Genomic DNA, 9,652 nt, shown 5'->3' on the forward strand with positions numbered 1-9,652 from the left:
TCTGGGAAGAAAAAGCCAGGTGAACTTTGGAGAACTGACCTTTGCTTGTAGGTCATAGCCAGGTCTTTCCAATAGTTAGCTTCTTCCTCCTCAGAGCTGAAAGTCTTCCCTGAGTCTTCCATTGTCAAAATGGGGGGAGAGATTACTCTTCTTGTAGCATGATGTCTATGAGAGAAAATTTCAAAATTATATCCCATATCTGATGAAACAGCTGATCTTTAAAAGGGTTAAAAAAAAAAAATTCCTGGGAGTTCCCGTGTGGCACAGCAGGTTAAGGATCCAGCATTGTCACTGTAGTGGCTTTGGGTTGCTGAACCCTGGCCTGGGAACTTCTGCATGCTGCAAGTGTGGAAACAAACAAACCAAAACTTTATTTTATTTTTTTGTCTTTTTAGGGCTGCACCCACAGTATATGGAGGGTCCCAGGAGTAGAGGTCCAATCAGAGCTGAAGCCGCCAGCCTTCACCACAGCCACAGCAACGTGGGATCCAAGCCACACCTTCGACCTACACCACAGCTCATGGCAACGCCAGATCCTTAACCCACTGAGCAAGGCCAGGGATTGAACCCACAACCTCATGGTTCCTAGTCAGGTTCATTAACCACTGAGCCACAACAGGAACTCCACAAAAACCTAAACTTTAAACTGTTGGAATATATTTGGCAAAAACCTAAAACTAAACCCGGAGAAAACACAGTGCACGTGCACAATACATTAATGGATAGATAAAATCTACCTGATTTATCGCATTTGGGCCAGAGTGGGGGTGGGGACATCCTGCAGGCTCTAACTTAGATGACCGGGTGCCACCACTACCCCCAACAGCACAGACTGAGAATATAAGGAAAGTCTCTACGGCAAGGGGATAATGAACCCAGCCTGGCACAGTCGAAAGCGCCTATGATACACCAGGATGCAGCATTGGATCTGAAACTCGGGTAAAGTCTGGGCTAACAACACAAGTATAAGAGTCCTGCATGTGCAGCTGGTTCTTCCCTTTTCCTTGTGACGGAACCTTGGGAGACTCTACTGAGGACTATTGATGGAACTCTGAGGAGCCAGGGTTTAAAAGCGGGGCAAAGGAAGAAACAGGAGTCGCGGGAGACAGAGGAGAAAGAGAGTGAGAGAGAGATGAGAGCCAGAAGACTGAGCTGTCCTGGGAAGAGACGGTTTCAAGGAAGGAGAAGGGGAATGTTCCACAGTACCTGTGATGTAACAGAGAAGCTGGTGAGATAAGGACTGGAAAATATCCGGGAGACTCAGCCAAATGTTGGTCACTGGTGATGTGAGCAATACTGGTTTCAAAACACAGGAGGAGGCAGGCGGGATCAGCTGGGTGGAGGAGTAACTGGGAGCTGAGCAAGAGGAAGTAGACAGGATTTTGGAGAACTGGGTGTTGAGAAGAAAAGGAGACAAAGTAGCCAGTAGCCAGAGGGGAGCTGCAATGAGGGCCTAGGCTCTGGGGACTCTGAGCTACCCCCTGCAGAGATCAGGGAACAAATTTCCATTAACCGTCCATGGACTCCTGGCTGACTCCACCCACCTCTCAGTTTAATAGCTTATATTTTCAATTTACGTAAGACTCTGAGCTTGTTGAAAAGTTAGGATTCTCATTAGGAATCCAAATGAGATCTCTCCAAAGCCCCTTCTTTCCCTCAAGGGAGCTCATGGCTTTGTCTTGGGGACAAAAAAATATATATATAAATAGGGAGTCCCCGTTGGGGCTCAGTGCGTTAAGGACCTGACATCGTCTCTGAGAGAATGCAGGTTCAATCTCCGGCCTCATTTAGTGCGTTAAGGATCCAGCATTGCCACAAGCTGCAGTGCAGATCACAGATGCAGCTCGGATCCAACCCCTGGCCTGGGAACTTCCACATGCTGCAAGTGCGGCCGTAAAAAAAATTAAAAAATAAACCCAACCCTTCACTGTGCCAGACATAACTAACAAGCTGTATATCTGGCTAAAAATACAAATCATTCTGCTAAATATGTCAGCATTGACAGAGACACGATCACCCACTTCTGGATCCCCAGCAGAAATTGAACAATGATACCTACATCCGAGCACAGCACTTATTGATAACTCTACAACTTGTTAGAGCCTGTATTCACACCTTCTCTCCCTCCTAATTTCTCTCCCTTCCTCAATTTAGAGCAAACATGCCATGTCCCCACCCACCCTCTTTTGGGGAACAGAATTTCTCTTAAAGCTTGATCAAAGCAGAGAAGTTGGATGAAGTAGAAAGCCATTAATTTGCTGATTTTTTTTCCAGTCCAACATTCCTTCTTCCATTTTTCTGTAATAGCACCCCAATATTTCCTTGGGGGAAATCAACCCTACACTTATTCCTTGGAGCTCAGATGGCTCTGACATCATCTGCTGCACCTGTAAGAAGTTATGTGCTTACTCATACCTCTAGCATCAGTAACCAGCCAGGGTGGACCTAACCCAAAGCTGAGCTAATGGCAAGAGCAGCAGGGGAGGGCTCTGGTAGCACTAACCCAAGCACAACCAATGAAAAGGATCAGCCCAACCCAAGCTGAGCCAATGACTGGCCCAGGGGTAGAGAAGTAGACCTAACCCCAGCGGAGCCAATGGCAAGAATCAGCCTATTTCAAGTTGAGACAATGACTGCCCAGGGCTAGACCTAACCCAAGCTGAGCTAATGACAAGGATCAGCTCAACTCAAGTTGAGCCAATGACTGGCCCAGGGTAGACCTAACCCAAGTTGAGCCAATGACAATGATTAGCCTGACACAAGCTGAGCTAATGACAAGGATCAGCTCAACTCAAGTTGAGCCAAAAACTGGCCCAGGGTAGACCAAACCCAAGCTGGTCCAGTGACAAGGGTTGGCCTAACCCATGCTGAACCAATAACAAAGATCAATCTAAGCCAAGCAGAGCCAATAAGTGTCCAGGCCCAGGCCTTTTGCAGACCCATCAAGAAACAAACTCTCTGGAGATGCTAACTAACCTAACGGTAGTAATTATTTCACAATATATATGTACCAAACCATCATGTGGTACACCTGAAATTTAGACAACATTATATGTCAATTATATCTCCATAATGCTGGGGAAATACGAAACTCTCTTTCCCTTAAGGCTCAGGGTGGTCACCTTGCTGTTACAAGGGAGGAGCCTGAGAATGAAGCCAAAACAGAGGAAATCAGGACCAAGAGGTGAAGACACTGAGTCCTGACAATATCCTAAGGACACTTAGAATTTAAATGAAATCTCTCCATAAGCCCCTTCTTTTCCTCGAGTTCACAGTTTTGTCTTTGGGACAGAAGAATGAACACAACCCTTCACTCCGTGAGGCATAATTAACAAGCTGGACCCCATTATCCTTGATTTAAAGTTATGAGAAATACCTCCCTTTCTTGGTTGTACCAGTTGGGGTTGGATTTCTGCTACAAGAGAGGCTTAATGAATGTTTGGAGTAAAAGACCTTGCTTGCTGAAGGAAAAAAGGACAGAGTTTGCATGGTATAAATAACAATCACTACCACAGTGATGGGTTTGGGTAAACCTAATTCTGGTAATGCCTGCTCAAGCCATAAGCTCTAATGAGCCAGAACACATCTGGTATGTAGCCACCCAATCAATGTCTATGGTGTTAAGAGCCTGGAGTCCATGCAATGTGTGGCTGAGTGCTGTGTGGCTACAAATGGCCATATTAAAGATGGTCTCAACTGCATCGCATGGGAGGTGGTCTATGTATTGCAGGATGAGAGAGTGAGCAACAAGAACAATGAACACTAACTTTTCCTACTGTTTGGGAAAAGATCATGCCCAAGTAATGAGTCCCTGCATACTTCTCTGAACATTTCCCACAGCCTGACCGCTCCCTCACTTATGCCCCAGCCACACTACCTTCTTTCTGTTCCCTAAACACACCAAGCTTGCTCCCATCTCAGGGCCTTTGCACTGGCTGTTCTCTCTGCCTGGAATGCTCTTCCCCCAGATCTCTGCCTGCAGATTCCCTTCTTGCCATTCAGATCGCAGCTGAAATGTCTTCCCCAGAGAAACTTTATCTGAATATCCCACCAAACATCTCCTTCTCTATCATATTAACATCTGCTGTTTTACCACTTTACGAGTTTTGGTTTTGCTTGACCTTTCCCCACTGGAATATAAGCTGTTGAGCATTAAGGACCTTCACTGCCTTGCTTTTTCATCCCCCATGTCTTGAATCGTGCCAGACATATAACGGGCACCCAATGAATGTTTGTGAAACAAAGGAACAAAGGGGAAGACAGAGACTGACCACTTGCTGAAAGCGGATGTGAAGGAAAAGCAAGAACTGAGACCCTCTGAAGGCTAGTTTGAGTTTATATCTGTAAGTCCTTGAGACACTTAACAGGATGGGGAATGCTTTTTTCTCCCTCTGCACCTGAGTGGCATCTCACTAATGGGAAGTGGCTGGAGGACAGGGTGCCATGTGGAAACTAGCCCCTACCCAGGTTCACAGGATAAGGAGGATCTGACACAGGTACTGGAGTTTAATAACCTTCATCCTGCAGTCTTAGGACAGATGAGTCCTAAGGGGTCCTTAAAACAGTATTACCATGCCAGGGAGGCCTAAAACTTAAGCCTCGGGGGAAAAAGTGAAATTGAGATGTTTTAGGAGGTGCTTTCACTGTGGGAGAGGCTCTAATTACAACCCCTGCATTTAAAAACATCCCTGGGAAAGAGAAAAACTATGCTAGAAGCTAAGGGGAAAGAAATAACAGCTGAACTTCACTTTTTTATGAGATAGAAATATTAAGAAATCTAAGACTTTTTATTGCTGTTTTTCTTTTTATTGCTTTTTTTGGTTTGCTCTTTTTAGGATTTTTTTGTCTTTCTGTCTTTTCTAGGGCCACTCCCGCAGCATATGGAGGTTCCCAGGCTATGGGTCTCATCAGAGCTATAGCCACCAGCCTACACCAGAGCCACAGCAACACCAGATTCGAGCTGCATCTGAGACCTACACCACAACTCACGGCAACACCGGATCCTTAACCCACTGAGCAAGGCCAGATATCGAACCTGCAACCTCATCGTTCCTAGTCAGATTTGCTGAGCCATGACGGGAATTCCTGAAAATGTTCTAATGTTCATTATTCCCTGCCACAGACAACAGGTAAGATGATTTACAAAGGTTCCCCCTCTCCAGCATTATTTACTGAATTTTATCATCATCTTGTGCTAGGCATTTAATATACTCTTTCCAAACAACCTGGCCTTCTTTAAGCTGTACAACTGTAAGAGCGAGGTGGTTTGTAAAGGCAATCACCGGGCTTCTTAGGAGCAGAAACACTGTACGTCTTGACCATCCCCATAGGTGTAAGGGAGTGGCAGAGGCAAACCATACCCAAGAGACTCTGAATTCAAGTTCAAAGTTCCCTGCGGTTGCAAACAGAATGACTGGAGGTCAGATGCACTCTTTGGTCCACGCAGTCTTTTAAAAGGCGTGGTGACAGGCAGGTTGTTTGTGCTTGGTCACAGTATATCCAACTTTGTACCCACTATCAAAAAACGGGTGCATTTATCACATCTGTGCTACTGGGATGTGACTTCCTAACTTGCCTTCTCAACACACCATCATGCCATTGTGACGCAGCAGCTCTGTGGTTACACCTGATGGCCACCTCTAATGTATGTCCTATGGCATTCAAGAACAAACTGGGATCAAGCGGTTCAAGAGGTTTTTCTCTTTTTTTTTTTTTTTGGCTGCCTCATGTAGTGACTTGATGTAGCATCTCAGTTCCCAGATTGGGGATTGAACCCAGGTCACAGGGATGAAAGTACCAAATCCTAACCACTAGACCACCAGGGAACGCCCGCTATTTCTATTTTGGGTAACGTAGATCTACTACCCCTAAAAAGTATTTCAGGAGTTCCTATCGTGGCTCAGTGGTTAACGAATCTGACTAGGAACCATAAGGTTGTGGGTTTGATCCCTGGCCTCTCTCAGTGGGTTAAGGATCCGGCATTGCCGTGAGCTGGGGTGTAGGTGGCAGACACGGCTCAGATCCCCAGTTGCTATGGTTTAGGCTGGCGGCTACAGCTCTGATTAGACCCCTTACCTGGAAATCTCCATATACTGAGGGTGCAGCCCTAGGAAAGACAGAAAAAAAAAAAAGTGTTCCAAACGCTTTTTTTTTTTTTTTTGAAGGGGAGGGCATGTTTTCCATGATCAAACTTAACTGGAAAGTCTCAAAACACATTTGAGATACATACCTTTGATTTTAAAACTCTAGGAAAAACAAAGCAGTCTTTCTCAGCTTTCCTCTTAGTGAAGAAAGCCCACACAGCTGGTCAGGAGCAATAGACACACATAAGCCACTGGGAATTAACACATAGCCCTTCTCCACCCCAAACCTAATCCTTCCCAATCAAAACACAGGGAAGAGCAGAAGGAAAAGGGAGGGAAAGAAAGAAGCTGCCAAAGGCCAGCACGTGCTCCCACAGCTTCTGCCTATGACGCAGGCTTTGCATTTTGCCAAAGTGACATCATTGGGGCAAAATCAGTCAAGAGTCAGCAAGTCTGGCTTCTGTCTCAGTGCTTTCAAAGTCTGTAATGATCTACCTACCAAAAAACCTCAGCAGGCATGCAAGGACATAGGCTCACAGGTGTACGCCGTCAATGACTGAGGTGGAAAACTGGAGGAACTGAGCAGTGAACAGAGGACTGACAGCTGAACCGGGCAGTTGTTAAGGATTAAATGTATTGATATGGAGGAAGGTTCCTATGTTAAGAAAGAAAGCCAATTTTTGTTCACAAATGTTATCTCCTGTGTTCACAAACAGGGCCTGGAAGGATGTACCAGGATAGGAATAAGCCAGACACTGAGGTGACAAATTATACCTGACACACTTCGCCACAATATACTGGTTTTGTTTGTTTTCCAGGAAACATATATTGCTTTTGAAATTTTAAGAATCTTAAACTTGGACCAAAAAAATTCAGAAAAGCTATTGTCCAAGGAAAATTTTACTCTTCTAAACCAAGATGCCAGGGAAGGAGTTTTTTCTACTGTGGCATCCCCCTCCTTCATTCCTTTTCAAATACTTCCCAACACCTACTAAGTGCCAGGCAGACATGAAGCACCTCCATGAGGATTAGGTGCAAACACAGTACCAGCTACAGGAACAAACCTTCTGTGCGCAGGCACGCTCACGTTAGGAAATTATCTCGTGAGGAAGGGGAGTGTAATCTTTCCGGGCTCACATGTTCTAAAGCAGGAGACACTCTGGGAACAAAAATAACATCCTAAGAGAGTAAGCCAAGTTAAGAAACTATCACCCAGGAGTTCCCGTCGTGGCGCAGTGGTTAACGAATCCGACTAGGAACCATGAGGTTGCGGGTTCGGTCCCTGCCCTTGCTCAGTGGGTTGACGATCCGGCGTTGCCGTGAGCTGTGGTGTAGGTTGCAGACGCGGCTCGGATCCTGCGTTGCTGTGGCTCTGGCGTAGGCCGGTGGCTACAGCTCCGATTCAACCCCTAGCCTGGGAACCTCCACAGGCCGCGGAAGCGGCCCAGGGAAATAGCAAAAAGACAAAAAAAAAAAAAAAGAATCTGACTGCAGCAGCTCCGGCTGCTGTGGAGGTAAGGGTTCTAGCCCTAGCCCTGCACAGGCGCAGTCGGTTAAAAGATCCAGCGTCAGCCAGCGTCGTCACAGCTGTGGGTGGGATTCACTCCCTGGCCCGGGAATTTAAGCTGCGAGTGCGGCCATAAAATTAAAAAACAAAACAAAACAAACAAAAAACTCTAAGAGGAAAGATTTAAGTTTCAAAAGTGGTTAAATACCAAGGCAGGGGGTGGGGGTCAGATAACAAGGGGCTCTGGGAGTCGCTGGCATCCAATTAATCTTCAAAGCACCCTCCCCAGCTCCTAAAATGCTATCCTATCCTGGAATACCTGAACAAAGCTAGCACAGAAAATGACCGATTTCTGTCCAGCACACGCTGCAAAGGCCGTTTCTTTGGGGGGGGGGGGGGGGTTAAAAAAGTTAAAGGAGGCCTCAAAGGAGGGAGAGGCACAACCTGGTACAAACCCCAGACAAAGAAATCCGGGAAGGTCAGGCCCTCAGGGGACAGCGAACTTGAGATGCCTGGAGAGGATTATGTAGCTTCCCAAAAAGCAGTGTCAAGGTGATGACGGGGTTTCCTATAACCTCAGAGAGGCAGGTAAGACCAGCCGCTGCATTCAAGCTGTAGAATAAGCGTTTTCAGCCTTTATCCAATCCTTCCCCAAAGTGCTGTCGGGGGAAATCTGAACCGTTCTGTCACAGAGATCTGAGAAAAGCGGAGGGAAGAAGACCGCTCCAAACACATTCCCAAAGGGAAAGAGGAGGTTTGGGGCAAGAGGCCTGCATGGAGGGTAGAAGTGGGGTGGGGGTGTAAGCGAGAATGGGGGGTGGGGAGCAACAAGGATTGAGGGAGAGGTGGGAGGCGGCAGGAGAAAAGGGGGTAGCGAGGACCGAGGGGCAGAAAACAGCGACAAGAGAGATAAGGTGAGCTGGGGCGAGAGGAAAGGAGGGGAGGGCAGCCGGGCTGCGAGGACCCGCTATGAGGAGGGCAGAAGGGCCCAGGAAGTCAGAGAGAGGGGAGCTGGCGGAGTCCAGAGAGGCGAACGCAGAAAGACAAGGAAAGTTGGCAAGGGAGAGGAGCCGGACGCGAGGGACGCGACGGTGGCGAGGCACAAAGTTAGGAAGGAGGCTACGGGGAAGCGCGACTTTCGAGCCCAGCGCCCAGAAAGCGACGCTCAAGTGGGGGGCGCGTCAGAGTCCCTGCACGGCGGCGGCCCGAGGTCCCGAGAGCGCGGCTGGCGCCGGGGAGGCAGAAGAGTTTCCCGGCGGCCGTGGTGGAGGCAGTGGCAGTCCCCGGGCAGCCCTCATCCCCAAAGGCCGCAGCTCCGAACTTACCAGACTCCAGCTGAGAGGACCCGCGGCGGCTGCAGCAGCAGCAGCAGCAGCAGCAGCAGCAGCAGGGGGAGGCGCGGCAGAGACCTCCGGCCACCGCCCCCGCCCCCGCTCTTACAGCTGGCACCGCCTATTGGCTGCCGCGCCACGGGACCGCGTCCGCCTCGGCCAATCAGCGCCGAGCAGCGCCTTTTGGAAACTTTTTTTTTCCCAGGGCCCGGGCGCGGCGCGGCCACGCGGCGGCCCAGGGCGGGCTGGCAGGAGGGGGCATGGGAGGCTCTGGCTGCTGGGAATGGTTCTGGCCGGCCTTGGACATTACAAGCTGCTCCCCCCGGACACCGGGGAAACGGTCACGGACTTGCGGGCCACGCGCTTCAAGAAAATATGACTTTCCCCATAAAACCGATTGCATTTTCTGGTTTTGCATTTTCTGTCTTTCAGATAGAACAAAGATCTAGGTCCGCTTAGGCTGAGCAATGCCTCATGTCCTTCCCACTCCTTTATACCCAATATAAGATTTTCGACTTCATTATTTTCAGAGGCAGCAAAACTTAGCGGAGTTTGTTTCTGAGCCCAGGTTTCACTCCTAGCTCTGCCCCTTAGTATCTGTGTGATCTTGGGCAACTTAAACTCTCTGTGACTTACTTTCCTGGAGTTGGTGATAGGATTCTACCTCATAGGGTTATACGGAGAGGAGATGAATAAATCTTACATTTGCAAAACATTTAGATCCGTGCCTA

General features: G+C 48.2%; 1 protein-coding gene across 3 annotated transcripts in view; it reads right to left on the minus strand.

Moving 5' to 3' along the window:
* NDE1 (nudE neurodevelopment protein 1) overlaps positions 1-8,993 on the minus strand; it is a 28,520-nt gene extending 19,527 nt beyond the window's left edge. For 2 of the 3 annotated variants that reach the window (XM_047780440.1, XM_047780443.1), the window contains exons 1-2: positions 8,916-8,993; positions 40-165 (exon numbers count right to left, since the gene is read on the minus strand). In XM_047780440.1, coding sequence (XP_047636396.1) covers positions 40-122 — 83 coding nt within the window. In that variant the 5' untranslated portion in view covers positions 123-165; positions 8,916-8,993. Of the gene's footprint in view, positions 1-39; positions 166-1,206; positions 1,357-8,915 lie in introns of all 3 variants that reach the window. The other variant, XM_047780442.1, reaches the window with a different exon arrangement.
* Positions 8,994-9,652: the final 659 nt, after the last annotated feature.

The sequence above is a fragment of the Phacochoerus africanus genome, chromosome 5 (assembly GCF_016906955.1).
Source record: "Phacochoerus africanus isolate WHEZ1 chromosome 5, ROS_Pafr_v1, whole genome shotgun sequence".
NCBI classification, from domain to species: Eukaryota; Metazoa; Chordata; class Mammalia; order Artiodactyla; family Suidae; genus Phacochoerus; species Phacochoerus africanus.